The sequence below is a fragment of the Elgaria multicarinata genome, chromosome 1 (genome assembly GCF_023053635.1).
Source record: "Elgaria multicarinata webbii isolate HBS135686 ecotype San Diego chromosome 1, rElgMul1.1.pri, whole genome shotgun sequence".
NCBI lineage: Eukaryota > Metazoa > Chordata > Lepidosauria > Squamata > Anguidae > Elgaria > Elgaria multicarinata.
The window spans coordinates 134,069,672-134,091,200 of NC_086171.1; the positions used below are offsets into that span (position 1 = coordinate 134,069,672).

Here is a 21,529-nt window from a genome sequence, read left to right on the forward strand (position 1 = left end):
TCATAGATGATGGCATTGCTCAGAGTTATTGTATAACTGGATTTTCAGAACCATATTGCTTATACTATGCATTTTTTCTCAACTCTAACTGGGCCTATAGGATGAACAGTTGCTTTAAAATATAAAATACAGTGGACAACCATTTATTTGAAAAGGGTTTAACTAACGTTTTAAGTTTAAAAGTGTCCAATGTAGTGAACAGATATTTTAAAGAACTATTTCAAATAGAAGTGGAATGTTGGGATGGATCCAGACTTATTGATCCTTGTGAATAGACCTACTAGATGAGCTGAATTTAGTCATAACTAATTTAAGACCCACTAATTTCGCTACTCTTAAGTATAAGCCTGAATCCAATCCAGTATAAACAGCAGAAAGCCTATCAAGTCGAGTGGTGGGCACAGGACTAAAATCAGACTTGCTGTTCATTAAAAGGGTCAGAAAAATGAGAAGGTCCCTAGTCTGTCCCATTCTGAAGAAAGCAGCGTTAATTTCTAAATTCAAATGCTGGAAGGAGACAGCCAAGCTCTCTTCCTGGATACTTACACACTTGCAAAGCTCTGGAACTCCTGCCCTACTTTGGATTGCTCTGTTAATCAATGAATTTATCAATAAATCAACTCTCATGCCTTTAGTTGGGTGACAGCCTTAATTGAAATCCATAGGACAGAATCCAATGGGATGCTAATACTCCCATCAATTCCTTTAAGCCACCCTAATCCCTTTACACCCCACTAATTCCTTTATGCAGGTATTGGTCGCAACAATTCCGTTGCACAAGCGGGACCCACCACTGACTCAAGGGAGATTTAGCACTTCCTACAGGAAACCCCAAAATGAGCAGGAAACTCCGAAACGAGCAGAAACACTCATTTTTGGAAGGAGGCTGTTCAGCGGTTGTTCATCTGTTCAGCAGAGGCTGTTTGGCAAGCCCTGCTCATTTCGGATTGCTCTGGGAAGCGCTAAATTGCCATTGTGGGAGCAGTGGGAGCTCTTGCACAACAGAATTGTGCAGGAAAATAAATAGGTGAGTAAGTGTCCAGTTGAATTCTGCCCATTATGGGTCTTCAGCATTTGAAAAACCCAAGAGTCTCACTATGATCTTGCCCCAACTGCCCAGAACAGACTTGGAGGATATGTGTGAGATGAAGGAGGGGACATGGAAAACCCATTCTGCCGGTAGTATCCTTCTACTGGCAGAACCATTATTCCAGATCTAAGCCCTAGTGAAGTTAAAATGAGTGTCATAAAACTGTGGAAATAAAAGGTATTTTAATACCTTACCAGACAATATATCTTCTCAGTATTTGGTGAACCATAAAATGGCCACTTAAAATCTTATTTTTCTTCATAACATCAAAAGGACAAATGAAGACATATATAAACCTTTTCAAAAACTACAAGAGATTAAAGCAGGAATATGGAATGCTGCCAGAGAAAGAACTATCTAAAATACATCTTACACTGCTGTGGCAAGCTGTTGAAAAATATACCTTAAGTACTGCTCTCGTTCCCGTTTTTAAAATACTTATGAGCAAACCCAATACAAATAACTTCAGTTCACATATGCATCTTATTTGTGTAATTGATCGCAAATGTGATTAATTATGCTCGCTGGGAGTATTTTTTCTCCTTTGTACAAGCCAGGCCATGTGTGTTTCTGTGTAAAATGTGGGATCGCTGAGAAAATATTGAAATCAATGTGCAAAAGGTGGTCAATATGGTAATATTTTTGTGTGACGTTGCTTAAAACAGCAGATTTTTAAAAAAAATCAGGAGAATTCACTTTTTGAATGAGAGCTTTATCTAAAAAAAATTTCTTAAGTACATTTACTCTTATTAAAGAACCTCTCAATACCACATAGGTTTTTTTTAATCTGGAAAAATTCCCCCTTCTACTATTCTCTCCTGTTGTCAACACATTCTATATCTCATCCCACAGATATCAGTACTACTGATCAATTTTGCACACGAGCATAAGTCTGGCAGAATCAATTAAAGTATGGCTTCTCTCTTGGCCTTGTTTGCTCTGTAATTAATCAAAAGCCATTACCAGTGTCTTGAATTAGAAAAAAATGCATTTCAACTGATTCACTGTTTACAGTTCAGTCTGTTGAATCCAGATTGATTGTTCCATAAATGGGACAGCACCTTCCATTTATAGAATGTAGATGGATTCAGCAGAAATGTCCTGCCGGACGAAGCAAACAAGCGGCAATCTTTGCCAGGTCCCCCTATACACTCTCTGTGTCACCTCTCATTTTGCTCCAGTGAGTCCCCCAGCCCAACAGTGGAGTTGGCGGCTTCAGGAGAAGGAGAAATCCTGAGGATTGCTTCCCTTCCCATTTCTTCCAGTGTGAGCAGATCTCTGCTAAGCACTCTTCTGAATCCATCACTTAATGGTGATGGTTGCCACCAATGAAAAATATCATGCTTGAGTCAGTGTGAGGAGATCAATGAAAATATTTTTCAACTGTCCTCCATCTTTGGGGATACCAGGGTTAAAATTGCACAGTGTACAATGAAAGTACTAAAATCACATAACCATAATCAAACAAAGAAGGCAGGAAATGCAGGAGATAAATCATATGGTATGAAAGGTCCTTCATTACTTCCTCATTCTTCCCAGCCGGGAAAGAGGAAGTAAACAAAGGGCATGTGGTCCATTCAGGGGCTGTTTTTATCACGCTGCTTTTCCTGCACACAGCAGGAGATTGCAGCATATTCCTTCTTTTTTAAAAAAAGGTCAGATTTTTGTGGGGTCTATTTTGTGACAGAAAAATGAGTGGGAGGAGCGTGGGAGGTGGACGACATGATCTAAAGGATGCGCCCACATTCGTAAGTGGGCAGTAGCGAGCGAGCGATAAAACGCTCATCTGATGCTGCTCTAAATAGCCCCAATTCACTGGGACTAAAGTAGTGCTTTGATCCAACCTATTTAATGATAAGCAGACCTCTGTTGCTCTGTGTGCACAATTGTTTATCTGACGTATCGGCATGTATTGATTTTTAAGGCACTTAAGCAGGTAACATATAATGTTTTAAGAAAATTCAGGGTCTTCTCTTACCCATTTGGTAGGGTTGCCTCCCCTTTAGGTACAGACTATCATCTGCATATCAGGCACAAATCAGTAGAAGTAGCTTTTTCCATCACATTGCAATGCCATACTGGGCAAAGTGACAGCTGCTGGTTTCTTCTTGTTACACAGCTGTTAATGGAGAATGTCCTTTTTAAAAGATGGCATCTATTCTACGGATATTGGTATACCATAGCAATCCCACTTGTCTGAACTGATTATCTAAATATTTAGAAGTCCGCCAATTCATTTCAATATAATGAGTTAGAATTTTTTTTATTTTTTTTATTTTTTAAAGACACCCTGACCAGCAGCATATTGCCCTGGGAAAGACATTACTAGTTAAGAGAAATGGACCATCTCTCTTATTCTGGAAATGTGCAATTCTCTCTCTCTATTTTCTTCCTTGAGCATGGACCACAGAACACAATCACTTTCATACTCTACCTTTAGGCCTTTCCCCTTCTTGTTAAAGCACAAGAATTGGCTGTGAGGCAGCTTATTTTTGCTGTGCTGTGTGAGTCTTCAGACCATATGTGTCACCCGTGATGCAACCAAATTTGTTGACACTCCATGCTCATTGAAGAAGATCTAATCATCCAATTTTATTAAGAGGCAAAGGCTGACTATTGGCTTTTTTAAAAAAAAATTAAAATGGTAAAAGAATGACACCCGGGGAAGGGAATGCTAGTGATTTCTGCCTGGAGACATGGCCTGCGATACAGTGAACACGAAAGCCACTTCCTTTTAATCTATTCTGACCAGATGAGCTATTTTAAAATGCAAGATGATTTGTAGTTTCTTTCATCCCCTCAGCTTGTCTGAAAGAATATTTTGGTTTGGGTTTTTATTCCTGAAGGTTCTAGCTAAGCTTAGCGTGGGGTGCGGCTGTCATGCCCGTTATCGGAAACAGAGAACTTGGAAAGAAAACAAGGCCCACAGGGGCACATTATTTATTTATTTATTATTTGACGGAGGTGCTCCATATGAAAAGCAACTGCACATTCTCTACAGTACCCTCAGCACTACAGGCACCGACGAAAGGAAAAGTGAAAAAGATAAAAGGGATGCAAATCCACCTTTCAGATAGAGAAGATTAGGTGTTCTTAGGCTTCCTCACCAAGTATGAAGCACATTAGACTCGACATGGGAACACCAATCACCTCCCAGTTCACAGCCAGACAGGTCACTTCATCCCATCAATCTTCTCAAAACAACCCTGAGGCAATGGCATCAGTTTGCTTGCATGGAATACTAAAAGTAAAGTGTGTGTATGTATGTATTTAATGCTTTTTAAAGCAACCTGAAATTGGGGGGGGGGGGATGGGACTTTAATGCCCTTATCACAGATTCTCTTGGACTAACAGAAGTCCAGAGATAACAGCCTATTAAAATGCTAGGGAATAAATACAAGAGAACAGGGTGCTATCTTTATGAGAAGAAATCCAGGCAAATTTAGTGAGAGCTCCCTGTGAGTGAACGTGTATAGTAGATGGCTATAGCATAGTGTGAAGATACATTTTTGTTTTTAGTAGGAGTGACTTGTTCCTGTTAGGTGAGTGGCTGAAATTAGTGACAGTATCATATTAGTTGTTCACATTAATACCCATATATTTACTTAATTTTATCCTCATCATAATGCTGTGAGCAACTTAAGCTAAGAGAAAGTAACTTGTCCACAGCCATGTAGTGAGTATCCAACCTGCAGGGTGGAGATTTGAACCTGGATTTCTGGCATTGCCACTAAGGGCCTGTTCAGAAGACACTGTAAACCATGGCTTTAACCATGGTGAATGAGGCTTTTTGCTTTATTCACCATGGTTAAAGCCGTGGTTTAAAGTGTCTTCTGAACACAGCCAGGCTTTCTGGCTTGACCATCATGGTTAAAGCCATGGTTTAAGATATCTTCTGAACACAGCCTCAGTATCCTAACCACTAAACTTACAATCATAGAATAGTTGGAAGGGGCCCATAAGGCCATTGAGTCCAGCTTCCTGCTCAATGTAGGAATCCACCTTAAAGCATCCCTGACATATGGCTGTCCAGCTGCATCTTGAATGATATTTCTATGCACCAGAAGTATCAGCAATTTAAGCTTTTGTGCTATTTAAGTTTGTTGCTTTAACAAATGAACGGTCTGGAATTTCCTTCCTTAAATGATTTCCTTCCACTGACAGACACAGTATGAAGGATGTGCTCTTTCCATTGTTCCAGGTCCAGAGAGTGGATTAGCCGTTGTTACCATTATAAACCATTATAAAGCAGTAATGTAGATCCTGGTACAGATTCTGTGACCCAGAACACATCTTCATGTCTAGTTTTATCATGCAAAATAAATACACAGTCATATCACTCTACAAGAGCGTTTTACTTTTTTTGTCTTTGAACACATTTTCTCTGCAGAATAGACTGCACTGTGTTGCTTTCGCTTAAAATATGAGTAGCCATGGCTGCACTTACAATTTGTGGGGTGATTTGCAAGGAACACTGTTGTGCTTCAAACCACAATATTCCTCTTACTGTTCATCCCGCAGGTTTAACACGGATGCTATAAATCGTAATATTGAAGAGGCACCCACTACGAAGTCAACTCCTGTTTTCTTTCCTGAGACAATTCCCAACATAATAAAGCAGTCCTTTGATGCTCCACCACCAGAAATGTATAGAAGAATGGTAACCCATATTGGATTTTTTTGATGAACTTCTCTCTTTTTCCTTTCTTTTCTTCTTCCAAAAACAATATAATGTTGCTTTTATATGGAAGAGAAATAGCATGAGTTATTTCCCAATGTTATTGTTTTCAACAACAAAAATATCAAAACCAGCTAGTTAGTTCACCTGTGTTGTCGACTGGATTTAGCAATCAGCATGGCAGGCAAAAAACACTATAGCTACCATACAACTTTTCTAATTTATTTTAGATTATTTCCCAGAACTATCAGGGGTTTGACTGTGACATTGTTTGATAATTCATCAATTAGAACTATGGCATGAACAAGTGCACATGGTTTCAGGAAGGGGTATATCATAGCAAGAATAGTGGACAAAGAAAAGTTGGGTATAACTAAATCCTATTGGATTGGATCCAGGCATAATCATGCTTACGGTGGGCCAAATAGATTGTATCCAATGGTGCCTTTCCACTGACGGAAACAGTTCCATCAGTGGACCTGGATGGGAGGAATTCCCCTTTCCCCCGCTCCATCGGATCTCATAAAAATCAGCTCTGGAGGGCTGGGAAACTCTCTGGAGCAAATATTTGGGTGGTGTGGAGAGCTTCAAGGTGGTGGAGATGGGAAGACAGTCCTGTCACCCCAGCAGATGTTCACTAGCATGATGCTGTATTTAACCCATTAAAATCAATGGGTGCATGACTAAGGGCCTTGCTAGACCTACCAGATAATCCGGCCAGGAGTCGGAGCGACGGCGCACTACAGCTAGCGTGTGCCGTCGCCCTTTTCCACACGTAAGACGTGACAGGGCAAGGGAAAGCCCCGTTGCGTCCGCCATTTTTTTTTCAAGTTAAAAGGCCATGTGCGCAGGAGCACACCGCCGCACCAGGTAAGATTTTTTTTTAAAAAAATAAAGGGCCCCCCACTCCCCCTGCCCCTGATTCCCCCCACAATGCCTGATGCCCCCCCTGCCCGCTTGCTCGCCCATCCTCCCCCCGCTTTCCAGGCCCGTCCCCATCCCCGATCTTCTCCCCCCCGCTTGCCAGGCCTGTGCCTGCTCTTCTCCCCCCGCCCCCCATCCCCGATGCCCGTGCCCATGCCCGCTCTTCTCCCCCTGCCCCCCACTTGCCAGACCTGTGCCCATGCCCACTCTTCTCCCCCCGCCCCCGATGCCTGTGCCCGTGTCCGCTCTTCTCTCCCTGCCCCGTCCCTGATGACCGTGCCCTTGCCCGCTCTTCTCCCCCCACTCCCATCCCTGATGGCCATGCCCGCTCTTCTCCCCCCCTCTCTCCTGCCGGGTCTGTCTTTCCCCCGGTCCCCATCACCCCCCCCATGATTCACCCCCCACCGGCCCGATGGGCACAGTGGTCCTATGAAGCACTGTGCCCAGTCCGTGGCTTCTCCCAGCTACCCGCGAGTAAGTGAGCAGCTCGGAAAAGCCACGGAAGTTGCTAGACTTTCCGCAGCCCCGGCCTCAGGCCGGGGCTGCAAAAAAGCCAGGCCATAAGCGAATCCACTTATCCCGGGTTAAAGGAGGTCTTAGCCCGGTCTGACCCCGGAATCCCCTGTGTGTCATCTGGATGCACAGGAGGGAGCCCAGGCCTCACACCGCGCTAAAGCCTCGTCTAGCAACGGCTTAAGTCTGGATCCAACTATTGACTGTGTCAGCTTGGCGTGTAATTTCGAGGTGATAGTGGATGTTACTTACACTGTTGAAGCAAGATGTAAATTGATGTAGGCACTGAAGTTAATCACAATTGTGCATTTCCTCAACCTTTAGCTAACTTACAGTGTTATGGCAGCAGCAATCCAGTTAAATTAATGATCATTATACACTTACGCAAATACGATACAGTCTGAGATTGTCAATGCTAATACTAGAATATGTCCATTGCCCATTCAGGACACATCTTCTTCAGAAATCAATCCAATAGAGGAGATTCATTCATCAGTAGACTCAGAACACCACTTAGTTCACATATTTAGGTGTTTTGAAGCATGCACTTTTGGATGTAAAGCTTGCATTGAATTGTTGTACTCTCGATGTATCCAAGGTGGCCCCTCAACCAATGTTGGAAGTGAACGTATTTTAAAAATACTCATCATGCCAGGTAGGTCAAGATTATATTATACTCTGTGTTGGTTAATGCAGAAACGTTAATGGTTCAGAACCATTAATGTAGAAATATAATTTCCTTTATTGATATGTAACACAATGCAAAAGAAATTGTGTATCCTTGTGGTATCTCATTTCTCCATACACTTGTGAATTATGAAATATTTAGTATTTAACTAAATATTGTGGGTCCTCAGAACTTCCGACCCTTAACAATATGATATACATCTTTCTGAATGTATATAAACTATGTTGGGGAAGAACTCTAGCTCCTGTCCCACAATCCTGTATTTTGATATTGTTTCCAAATATCAAATAGCCCTATGTACTGGTACGCCAAAGACACAAACCCCTTTGCTTTAAAAGTAGGGTGACTGTTTCAGCTTTGTTAGTAATATTTCCATAATTATTAAGAAAGGATGGATGGGATAACCATAACAAATACTTTTACATGGCATCAGGTCTAAACTTGCTAACCTGACTAGACTGTGATGACTAAGCTCCTGTCAACCAGTGGAATTAACTCATCACAGAACTATCTTAAGTTCAATTGCTTTCAGTGAGTCTATCATGACTAAATTTAGCTGTTTGGGAGCCATTGCTTTTTGCAATTTAATTTGGAATACATCTAAGATGCAGATATATTTGCTAGGAATCAACCACCCTCCTCACTTCACACACACACACACACACACACACACACACACACACACACCACTGAAACTCTTTACACTTACATACACAGAATACTAAATGACAGCACTATGAGTATCACTTGTCACTGGTTGCTGTTTGTAGCACACTCTCCAGGCTGGTTATTTAATCTGTGGTAGCTCTGTGGGTGAGTGACATGGTTCAATTGAGTCATCTGTGTTGGAGCTACATGGTCTGCTGACATCTGGAATTGGTAAAGTGTTCTCTGTTTGTGGGAGGTTCTTTTGTGGACAGGAATGTGGAAAGTGATGTAATTGCAATGTGATTTTGATTTGCTGGACTTCCAGGATTTGTATGCCTGTATCGTCTAAAGTTGTCTGTCTTGGCAAAATCTTGCTGAAATGTAAACTAGTGACAAGGATAATCTGAATACAGTATGACTTCTCAAAAGTTCATTGCCATGGATTTTAAGCTGGTCTTTTGCTGTGTCTGTAAGTGAAATTAAAAAGCATGCAGGGTGGTCACAAGTGGACCAAACAACACAGTCATATTCCATACAAATCAAAGGATCAAACTGGTTAGTGCATTTATTTATTTTATTACATTTATTTATTACATTGATATACCTCCCCATATCCGAAGCTCCCTGGGCAGTGTACAAAACTTAAAAACAGTGAACATTAAAAACAAATATACAAAAATTTAAAAGCATAAAAGCAATATCATTTAAAACAACCATTCTGAGGGCTGTTAAAAAAACTCAGTATATGTTGTTAACTGTTGTTGTTTAAATGGATACTGTTGTTTTTATATTTTTGATGGTTTTAAATTTTGTGTACTTTTTAATGTTCACTCTTTTAAACTTTTGGAAACTGCCCAGAGAGCTTCAGCTATGGGGCGGTATATAAATTAAATAAATAAATAAATAAATAAACTGAGTGGGAGAAGAGAAAAGTCTTAACCTGGCACTGAAAAGATAACAATGTTGGTGTCAGGCGAGCCTCATTAAGGAGATCATTCCATAATTGGGGGGCCACCACTGAAAAGGCCCTCTCCCTTGTTGCCGTCCTCTGAGCTTCCCTCACAGTAGTCACTTGGAGAAGGACCTTAGATGTTGAGCGTGGTGTACGGGTAGGTTCATTTTGGGAGAGGCGTTCTGTCAGGTATTGTGGTCCCAAGCCATGTAAGGTTTTATAGGTTAAAACCAGCACCTTGAATACTGCATGCATTGAAAGCACCCAATGGCTACATTTGAGAAATCCTCATTTATTGCATACTTTATATGCAGTAGCGTGGGTATTGACTATTTATATAATTTCAGCTGATATTGAAGAAAAAATTGAGAAGTTACGATTCACAATCGAAGGAGGTGCTCATGCTGTCATACGGATGGTACATTTGTTGAGGAAAGAAGAGTTTGGGAAAAAGAAAACTCAGGTATTTCTGTAGTATGTGTTTTGACTGAAATGCATTATATGATAATGAGGGGTCAATATCTAAATATCCAAATCCACTACTCATTTTAGGACAACATCCAAAGGTTAAACCAACATTGAAAACTAACAGAATAATTAGTTGAACACAGTCAGAATTTTATGCCCTGGACTTGACTTTTCCTATAAAGACATGCACTTATTCAATTTTTTGAATAAATAAAAATTATGTGAGACATGGAAATATTCATTATCGGAAGGATCTGTTTGCTTGTTTGTTTTTTTCTTATATGAATATATTTCCACATGTCAAAAAGTTCTCAGGGTGGCTCACACAATAACGCAGAGGCCTTAGCTAGACCTACCTCTTAGTCCGTGACAGAGGGGTGAGGATCCCACAATGGTTTTATCGCGAGATCCCCTCTCTGTTTACAAGCAGCACGCGATGACCTCAGACAGAGAGGCATTGCGCCACCATTTTTTTTCAATAAAAGGGCCAGCATTGCACGAACGCTCATGCGCAAAAGGTAAGTTATTTTTTTAAAATAATTACTTTCCCCACTCCCCCCACCCCAGCCCCAATGGGCACAGTACTCCTGAGGAGCGCTGCACCCTGTGCGCGGGTCCCAGCTTCTTGTGAGTTATCACAAGGAGCTGGGACAAACTGTGATGCCCAGCCACACGTTCTGCGGTCTCGGGCTCAGCCCAAGACTGCGGAAAAACCAGGCCTAAAGGGGTGAGCGAGATCCCGGGGCAAGGGAGGGATCAACCCTCCCTGATCCCGGGATCCCTTGTGCGTCATCTGAATGCACAGGGACAATCCCAGGGATCATCCTGGGATTTTGCTCCATGTAGCTATGGCCAGAGTTCATTATTTTTAACAAAATAAATAAATAATTTTTTAAAAAAATCTAAAGGCCTTGGAAAAGAAAAGCAAAATTTAAAGGAATGTAAAATGACTGGGAGAAGAGAAATGTTGTTGCCTGTCACTGAAAAGTTAACACAATGGGCACCAAGCAATCCTCCATAGGGAGAGCATTCCATAAATGGGATGCTGCAACGGAAAAGGCCCTCTCTTCTACCCACCTACATTCATTCAGTGAGGACACCTTTAGCAGGGCCTCCAAAGATTACCTAAGGGTACAGGCAAATAAATATGAGAGGAGAACTTAGGGATAGATGAAACTGTCGATTTTGCTTTTCCCCCACTTTCAAATGTTTAAAATATCAAGGGTGTGTCTTTTCCTGTCACGAATACGAAGAAACGTGAATTTTGGCAAATTCTCATGAAAACTGAACTGAAACAAAATTACACCCATATGCACTAGCCCAACGGAATAGATGCAGCTATTCCCAGCATGGAGAGGACCACGTTGTGCCCATGAGGAGCAGTAGATTTTGGGAGGGGCTTGGTTTGATCCCTGGTTCCTCCAGGTAGGGCAAGGGAGAAAATCCTGCCTGAAACCCTGGAGAGCTGCTGCCAATCAGTGTCGGCAATATTGGGCTAGATGGACCAATGGTCTGACTCAGAATTAGGTAGCTTCCTATGCCTGCCTGCCATGTAGCCACTGAAGTATACAAAACGAGGTATACCAGGTATGCATAATTACTCCCACACATTTGGGAAAATCTGACGGGATCATAATTGTCTTTCTCTGGATATAATCTCCCCATTAGGACAGAAAGATTGTGGTTTACTAATTAATTAAGGTTTGGATTTCAGAAGTAATTACAACACATGTAGTTAAAACTCCATTGCTTTATTATCTAGCAGGCTAAAGAAATACATAGATAAGATTAAAAGCTAAGGCCATAGCTAGACCTAAGGTTTATCCCTGGATCATCCAGGGGTCAAACCTGTTCATCTAGGTGACACACAGGGGATCCAGTGCCCAGGCAGGGGCGAACCCTGGATGATCCCAGGATAAACCTTAGGTCTAGCTGTGGCCAAAGTTAAGCAAGACCTTACATTCTCCATTCAGTTGCTGGGAACCCCATAAAAAGAACGACAATGGGGAGACTCCATCTGCTGGCCAATCAAGTCCACCGGTGGCAAAGTTCCATCTGACAGATGCCAGGGGAGCTATATATATACTTGTAAGCCCCCTAGTTCACATACCAAGTCATGCTCTAATGTTCCCACCTCTTATCAATGTGTTACCAAGGGAACAGTCATCTGACCTCCAGCAAATACAAGAATGTCTCATAGATAAAACAAGTAGTTCTGGGAAGCATGCGAAGAAATGCCACCTATCGGTAGATAAAGTTCTTCTCTCAGGCTTCAAAAGGATTACATCAGCCTGTTCTATCTCCTGCCAGTTTTAACTCTTTACTTGCATTACATAGCCCAGGCAGCTTAGGATGCAACAAATATAAGTTTAGCTAAAGGAAAACGTCTCTCTCACAGGGATTTAGCATTGGGGAAGGACAGTTGCATAGCAAACCTAATCTCCTTGAGATAACAAAGGTCTTCTGGATTTTCCCATACAGCGGGAACACAACTCTGACCATTCAACACGTGGTGATTCCCCGGTGGAGCAACCATCCCTTAATGATCAACAGGAGCAGGATCAACAGGAGCAGGATCAACAGGAGCAGGATCAACAGGAGCAAAGGAATCGGGGGAAGCAAGAGAATTCTGCCAAGAAGAAGGGTAGAAGCCAACAGAAAAGGAGAAGGGAGAGTATCAACGTTAGCCACAGTAGACCCAGCAGCAGCAGTGACAGCAGCAGTGACAGCAGCAGTGACAGCAGCAGTGACAGCAGCAGTGACACCAGCAGCGACACCAGCAGCGACACCAGCAGCGACACCAGCAGCGACAGGAAAATAAGCACTGAGATTGCCAGCAGGAATTCAGGACAAATCAAACATTCAAAGAGACCAGACAGAAACGGAAGCCGACAACGGTCTGTGTTCAATTTCAACAGAAAGAAAACCAAACACGTAGGTTTAATGTTATTATGATTCCTAAGATTGACACCTTTATAGGGAGGGGGATGGAATTTTTTGTCTTATGTTTTCATCTTTCTTGGGAGCAGATTCATTGACATAAAATGACATCAGTTATTTTTACACCAGTTGCTTGGAATGATAACATTTGTTCCAGTGCCAACAATAATAATGAATATACTTGTTGTTGTCATCCTTTCCTCTTTTAAAACAACATAAACCCAGTCAATGTATGACCCATTTCTTTTTCACCTGCCGTGGGAAATTAAAAAATATAGAAGTATCCTATTCAATCCCATTGGGGAATCTGTCCATGGGATTGAACAGATTTTAGCTATATCATCCTTCTCTCTCTTTTCTAAAATAATGTAATTCTGATGTATATAAATTGATTTTGAAACAAATCCAAACCCTCCCCCAAACCCTTGGGAGGATCCTTCAATGTCAATGCAATATCATCTGCATATAAATTAATTTTACACTCTTCATTTTCAAATTTGACTTACTTCCATTCTGCCTTTGTCCAGATGTTTTATAGATTAACACAAAAAGGAGGGGAAATCATAGACATCTCTGATAGAAGCCTCTGTGTAGATAAAAACTATCTAAACTAGTTCCATTTACATGCACAGAGGCCGTAGGATATGTATACATTAAAATGTTCCCTTAGACCATATCTATACCAGACGATGCAATTAATCCTATTCTATATGATCAAATGCTTTTTCAGCATCTGAAGCAAAATCTCCTATAGATTAATTCTATAAATTGAACTGAGAAAGAATTATCCAAATATTCATTAATATCTCCTTCCCTTAATAAAACCAGTCTTATCCTTTCCAGTATATTTACTAATTATACTGTTTCATCTCTTTGCAATAACATGTCCATATTTTGAAATCCTAATTAAGTAAAGCAATAGGCCAATAGGATTTGAATTTAGTTACATGTTTATTATATTTAGGAATAATTATTATCTTTGTCTCTTAACAGTTTTGAGGAAATTTATATCCAGTCAGTTATTGTATTTAGGAAATTGCCATATATAAAATTACAAAAACTCTTATAATATTCTGCAGTCAAACCATCTGTACTTGGGACTTTGTCAAATGTGGGTGGATGCAGGATCTAGGTTGTCATACTTTGAGTATTCCAACAATAAGATTTTACTTATTCAATCAATAGAGGACTTAATAATTCTCACCATTACCATATTAGGAATTTATGTAACAAGTTAAGTAAAGTCACATCTTTAGGTAATCTGATGTACAGTTACATCTTTATAAAAAGAAATGATTCCTTTGTGAAATCTGTGGGAAGATTTGTTTGTGGCAAATGGAAGTGAAAACAATCTAACCAGAGTACATCTGGTTAATAAGAGCAGCTAGAGAACCTTGTTGATATTTTCCTCTGGATAGCAATGTGTTACTCAGCAGAGTCTTCTCATAGCTTATGGTTTGCAAACCAGGTATTTAGTGTGGTATGTATTAGTAGTTTGCATATTGTATTGTCAGCACAGAGCAATGGTTTATAACGGATTTTGTATTTGTATGTCTATTGATTTTAACCCCTAACTTAAAGGTAAAGCCTTCTTGTTTCATGTTGGCAGCAGATTTTCTCTCATGATCCCAAAATAGGGGTGTCTCCACATGCTTCTTACATTGTTTATGTGAAGCAGCACCATGTGATTTGGGCTGATATAATCACTCTGCACAACACCATCACTTCAGGCATTGGATGGCTGAAAAAAAATGGCAATTCTGTGAGTGATTCATGGGCACTCAGAGCAGGAAGTGGACCTCAGCCTCTTAAAATTCCATTCTTCCTTCTGTTTTGTTTTCAATATATGTATTGTGTTTTAACTGTGTTTTAAGATGACTTTTTAATTTGTTAATTGGTTGTAATCCACCTGAGAACATTAGTTATTGAGTGGGTTAGAAATATATTAATTAAAAGAAAAATAAATAAGGGAGCATTCCTATGGCCCCCAGATAGCATCGGGGGAGGGGAGGTATAGGATACTTCAGATTCCTAGATATGAGGTTGGAGACAAGCTTGGAGCCTGGTATTGCTGCTCCCCATCACCTCCCACTAACAGCTGGCACAACAAAAGTGACCTCAGAGAGGGGATAAAGGGGACATTCCAGTGGGTGGGAAGAAGAGGGGACTGGAGAGGCTGGGTTACAAGCTATCCTGAGGCCTCTCCAGCCTCCATCCATTACCCTCCATCCATTACCATCCATTACCCTCCATCCATTACCCTCCAGCTAGATTGGCGAAAAAGCCTGTCAAGCTAAAATGCAGCACCGGATGGTGGGGAGGCACTGATCATCTCCAGAGTGCCTCCTGCTCTGAATTTTGATGATCATAAGCCTCCAATCATAAGCCTTCCAATCATCAAGGGCTAAAATAATTGGATTGCACCCTAAATAAAAGAAGCATGCATTGCTACTATCTCCGAAGATGTCATAAGCCATATCTGAGATGTACTTTCAGAAACAAGACATTAGGGCAGGGTGACAGCAAAATATTCAGCCTTATATTTTGATAATACTGAATCACAGTGTCCTCTCCCTACTTTCCCCCCTCTCTCTTTCTACATTTTGTATTACATGGTCCAAATCAGCAACAGCATTCATCTTCTGAATCAAGCAGCGAGAGCAAAGGAAGCTCCAGCAGCGTTGAATTGAACTTTTCACAAGAGGTACATTTTGAAATATAAAAATTGGAAAGTAAAAAAAGCTTTGGGAGGAGTTACTAATTAGCATAGCAATCTTGGCCAATATCAAACTGATCATTAATTTTCAACAAAATGCTAATACGGTGGCCATAGGGTGGTACCTTCCTTGTTAGTTCCTCATTGTTTTAAAATGCTAGATTAAGGATGGGGAAAAGATTTGCTTGAACGATATTATAATGTGAAAGTACATATAAGAATATAAAAGCCATGCTGGATCAGTCCAGCATTCTATTCACACAGTAGCCAAGGAGATGCCCACAGAAAACCCACAAGTAGACATGTGTGAAATAGCATCCTCTCACCCATGTTCCCCAGCAACTGGTATATATAGGCATTACACCTCTGATACTGGAGGTGGCATTTAGTAGGGCTGTGCACAGTATCCCCCCGCCAACTCACCTCGGAGACTATTTCAGAGCCTCTGAAATTGCCCCCAATTTGACTAAGAGTGCCATGGGTGTGTCCGCCTCAACAATGAAGCAAGATTCCTCCCCCCCACCGAAGCAGGTTGGCTTTGCAGGTTCCTCAGTGTCAGCCACATGGCCTGCACCCAGAAAAGCCAGGCTCAAGGCTGATTAGGAGTCCATGGTACTCTTGACTCTCCTGCCCCCCCCTTGTAGTTCCCTTGGCATCACTGGGAGTTACTTGTAAATTGTGCCCTCCTCCCAGAGAGCAGAGCCACGATTATTATTGTTAATAATAATAATATTTATTATTATTATTAATTTATTTCTTACCCGCCTCTCCCAGCATCGTTGCAAATCAACCCAAGTCTTCAGTGCCAATCTGCTTTGGCCTTGGGGTGCTTTGCACCGACTCATTACCACCTCGGATCCAGATCAAAGTGGGCTGAATCGGCCCACCTCAGCTCGGATTCAGGATGGTACACAACCCTAGCATTTAGCCATCAGAACTAATGTCATTGATAGCCTTTTCCTCCATGAATTTGACTAATTCCCTTCTAAGGCCTTCCAAACTGGTGGGCATTACTACATTTTGTGGTGGTGAATTCCATAGTTAAACTATGTGTTGTTTAATCTGTTATTATGAGAAAGGGAGAACAATGTCTCTCTGTCTGCTTTCTCCACACCGCCCATAATTTTGTACCTCTATTATGTCTCCCTTGCTCTCTTTTTTTTCTAAGGTAAACAGTCTCAGACATTACTCCAGCCCCTTGTGACCTATTCTGCGATTTTTCCAACATGATTATTTTTTTTAAGGTGTGGTAACCGGAACTATACACACTAATTTTGCACTTTCAAACCAATACATGTACTGAAACTTAGTTATCCTTTAAAAAAATTGGACTTCTCCAAATTTTGAAGTATTGTCCTCCAATTAAAAAAAATACATACGTTTGCATATTAGGAAAATGTGCACGCAAACATGTGTATAATTGTGAAAATAACATTAAAGGTGCATTATATTGGGGGGGGGGAATTGCAAAAAAAATGTATATTAGACAAAAATGCATTAAAATGCATGTATTAGGATAAATGTGCATTAAAATGTGTATGAATTTTCATGCAAACTTTTTTAAAAAATCAAAGTTTGGGATAAACCAAGCTTAAGATTGTAAAGTTTGGAATGAACTGGAGATTGGACAAATGAGAAATCAGCATTAACCAAGTTGGTTGATACATCAATCCATGTTAGATACAGTAGGCATACATCTTCAGAAACAAAATGGCACTCCAACCCCTTTGCCATAGTAAATCAAATAAATCACAAACATCTTGCTTCCTGTTTCCAGAATGCCAATGACAGATGGCTGGCATGGGACCAATTTCAGCTGTACAAAAGTGCCTTAACACTTACTTCACTGTTTTTGCTTCAAGAAGCCTATTTGCTTGAAATTAAAAATGAAGAAAAATTTAAAATACATATTATCTTCCTGTACCCCATATCACTAAGGCACAATTGTGTAGCATCAATAAAAAGCATTTGTTTCTTCCATAGGTAAATGTCCAGTCATAGAATTGAGACATACTGATGTTTTTATAAACATCAATTCTTTCTCTCCAATATAATTTAAAACAGCTGAGTCTGGGTATCCCCTAAAAGTGCAAGTTCGTTTGTTTCTTTAAAAAAAGTTTGCTGCATGGAACCACCAATGACTGAAATTATGGGACAATCAAGACCTCTTTTTTCCCTTGTAATCAAGACCACTTTTCATCTGTAACCCAGAGATCAACTCCGTGAGCAGTTGCTGGTTGAGAGATCTAATGAGCTGCCGCTCAGTAGGGAAGGGTGAATCTAGCAAGCTCGGTTTCACTCAGGTCCTCATTTTTCCAAAGCTGAATTCATTCCGGCCTAATTCTGTACCCTACTATATTTTTTTTGCATATGTTCAAATTACAGTTTTTGCCTGTTTTTGTGTGCAGATTTTTAAAATCCATATTTTTCAATGCAGTTTTCCTCACTGAATAAAGCAGAGGAGGTTGCAAATATATGCATTTTCTCCATATTTTTAAAGATGTATGTATTTTCCATACACATTTTTTGAAATGTATGCATCAGTATGCGCTTTTAGGTGAATGGCATGACAGACTTTGGAAATGTGCAGCAAACTGCATTTCTGGTTGTTTCTAGGTTCAGGAAATTTGGAAAGTTCATGCTGCAAAGTAAACTGCCCAAATTTCTCACCCATCCCCTCTTCTGAGTAAGAGCTTTAAATGTACCCTGTTAAATTTGGTGGGTTAGTATCAAGCTCTCTAGAAGTTCTCTGCCTCAGAGACTAAATCCTTCCACAATTCTCTGAAGGAGCTTTTCTTAGACAAAGTCATCTGATAATATGCATTCAAACTATGTCCTTTCATGTGCTTGTTTTTCAGGATGAAACCTTTGATGATGCACATCTACCTGCCTTCACGTTTGTGGCTGAGGCCGTGACAAGTAACAACAAAGAACAGGGCTACAAATGTTCCGTGTATGTAAAGAAGGAAACGCAAAAATTCCATGTCAAAATGATTGCAAGAGAACTTCCTGAAACAAACTTTAGAGTATGTCTCGACAGCACCATATTACCTTCCAAATTCCAGGTAAGGATGTGTGTGTGTTTTTAATTTACTGTTTATTTTGGAGTACTTGGAAGCTACTTTTCAGCAAACCTCCAAAGCTGCACACAAAGGAATTATTAAAATGCAATGAAACAATGTAACAGTAATTTACAAAATCAAATCAAATAAGAACTGGAATGGAGCAAAATGCGGCAACAACCCAAAAAGCCAAATAGTGATCCCTAGCTGGTATGGAGGTGCAGATTACTCTAGATTGAATGTTTGCTGAAGCCTCCCAAGGCAGTTCTTTGAAATATTCGTTAAAGAAAATGAGCAAACCTGTAGTATTTTATACTCCATGTACTTCTCAATAATTATGGAGTCAGTTGTCCTGTGGTATTTCATTTCGACACCACCCTCTACCACAGCAAAGTGTGTGTGTGTGGTGTGTGTTAGGGAACTCAGGGTCTTCTGACCACCTAATGGAGGGCAGGTGGAAAAGCAGATGCTTCTCCACCCAAGGCATTTTCCCTAGATTGGTTTTTTTTACCCATCTAGTGATGGGTGCTTCAGAGGGGAGGGGAAGCAATCTGGAGAGGCCTCAGGATAGCTTGCATCCTGGTCTTTCCAGTCGCTTCCTCTTCCCCTCTGAAGCACCCCCTTTTCCTCTCTCCAAGGTTGCTTTTCCAGCCTTGGAGGGCAGCTGAAGTGCGGGCTAGGAGGGGGCTTTGGGGGGGGGTCAGATGTCTGACTCCCCTTTCCAAAGTCAGTGAACTGCCCTGAAGTTGGAAGGGGGAATCCCCGATATCCTGCGCTGATGTGACAGGGTGGTGGAAGGTTAGGGGAATTCCAAAATCTCGATGTTATAAACAGAATTACCTTGTTCCATGTAACCATCAACCATACCATGGCAGATCTCAAGACTGTGATAAAGCCAGCAGTCCTTTCAGTATCTCCCCAAACAAAATATGTCATAGAGGTGTGGGTTTATTTATTTATTTATGTATTGCACTTATATACCGCTCCCATAGCCAAGGCTCTCTGGGTGGTTTACAGAAATTCTAAAATTAAGATAAAAACGAGTATACAAGTGTTACATAGTGTTGCTGCACAGGGCCCACAGCATTTCATTCCTGTGATATGAAATTATTTGTTTTGCTTTCCGCTGAAGAGTTCTCTGAAACTGGGTAACCAATGCCGGGATTACAAAATTCAAATGGAGGCTTCTGAAGTCCGAGTTGAAAGACATGAAGCGTTCCAAGTAGGCGTAAAGTACTCCAAGGTTCCACTTCTCCTGGAGAACATAGCTTCACGGTATAGCAACCATATGATTTTGCATTATTCTAGTTGATGAACATTTTGGTTTGAAACTTTAAAAGAATCTGACTAAAACATAACATTCAAATATTGATTTCCTCAAGGGCTATGGAATTCTTGCCTGGTATTGCATGCAGTTATGGTTTCTGGCCAATTCTTCAGAGGAATCGTCCACATGAGATTGTGATTAGAATACTTGAAAAATCAGATACAACTGCTATAACTATTAGATTGCCTCAGGTATGTAGTCATTGTCCTTTTTCTCAAATAATTTGAATAGTTTGGCTTTGGTAGATTCATTGTGGTAGATTAATTGAGTGTACAAGTATAGACAGCGCCAGGAGATTCTGAGATTGATGTGGTGGTGCAATGGGCGACACATGAGCCCCGCTCTGAATTATCACCTAGTGTTGGATTATAATATCCTGATGCCCTAAGCTATGTCAACAGCATTGCAATAAAAATTCTAATAGAAAGGACAATGCAAATGTAAATAATATAACTTTATTTTTGCATGTATTCTTGGGAAAGATGCAATAAAAATAGCCTATTTGCATTCAAAATACCTCTAAATGAAAATATGTCTTATTTTGCATTTACAAAAACATTGAATTACAGAAACACAAGGGCAGTTACATAGTTCAGCATTATTGAATTGAGGACACAATACAACTTGCACTGTGTCTGTTTGCATATCACCTAAACATAAAACATCTTCTGCCTTGATTTTTGGAGAGCAAAGTTGTTGATGTTGTTGTTGACAGGTTACAGAGTGCATCAGTTTCTGTGCACATAATGCTTTGTGCAGTCAGCCTTTTCTGAGGCATTGTTGTCCACAGTTCATTCTCAGTCTTTTTAGCTGCAAAAAAAACCCCTTTATTCTGAACATTTTGTTACAATAAGACTGAAAAAAGAACCACAATGTTGCTTCTATATTTTGGGAAACCAATTGAATTTTATCTCCCATGGTCCTGGTGCCATTTTCAAACAATTATGTAAAATTGGCTGTGGGATGCCGGAAGTTGTAAGATGTTTTTCTGTCTAAATATGCATAGGATTTCACCCTAAACATTATATCAAGGTGCAAGCTTTGTCTATAGCCATATTGATTCTAATGCATTTGTTCTTTGCTTTCTAGATGACTTTGGACAAGGATGATCTCTGTGCTCCAAATATTTTATCTGCAATTCCAGCTCTATATTATCAGGATCCAGAAATAATAAACATTGACTCTCTAAATTTATTTTCATGGCTAGCTCAAACAGATCAAGGTAAATGATTTTACACCAAGCCAGTCTTTGTATTTATGAGCCTTACCCTTAACTTACAACATGACCCTTCCTGCAGACATATCGAGCTGGATCCAAATTTAGTCATGTTTAGGGTAGACCCATTCAAATTAGTGGGATTTAAGTTAGTCATGGCTAACTTAGGTTCTACAGATTTCAATGTACCTAAGCATGATTAAGTCTGTCTCCAACACACTATTTCCATTTTAATACCCCGACAGTACAATCCTGAGAAGTAAGTCCTTTAATGTACTCCCAATGAAGTGTAGTCATAGAGTATCCT

The 21,529-nt window shown here is 40.5% G+C and overlaps 1 protein-coding gene across 1 annotated transcript in view; it reads left to right on the forward strand.

Annotated features, from left to right (window-relative positions):
* LOC134403574 (vitellogenin-1-like) overlaps window positions 1–21,529 on the forward strand; it is a gene marked incomplete at its 3' end in the record, with an annotated part of 50,161 nt that overhangs the window by 22,993 nt on the left and 5,639 nt on the right. Inside the window, exons 20-28 of the mRNA XM_063133908.1 lie at window positions 5,612–5,750; window positions 7,653–7,860; window positions 9,841–9,956; window positions 12,443–12,899; window positions 15,466–15,605; window positions 18,476–18,682; window positions 19,812–19,954; window positions 20,062–20,197; window positions 21,096–21,228. Of these exons, the coding sequence (XP_062989978.1) occupies window positions 5,612–5,750; window positions 7,653–7,860; window positions 9,841–9,956; window positions 12,443–12,899; window positions 15,466–15,605; window positions 18,476–18,682; window positions 19,812–19,954; window positions 20,062–20,197; window positions 21,096–21,228 (1,679 nt within the window). The remainder of the gene's footprint in view (window positions 1–5,611; window positions 5,751–7,652; window positions 7,861–9,840; window positions 9,957–12,442; window positions 12,900–15,465; window positions 15,606–18,475; window positions 18,683–19,811; window positions 19,955–20,061; window positions 20,198–21,095; window positions 21,229–21,529) is intronic.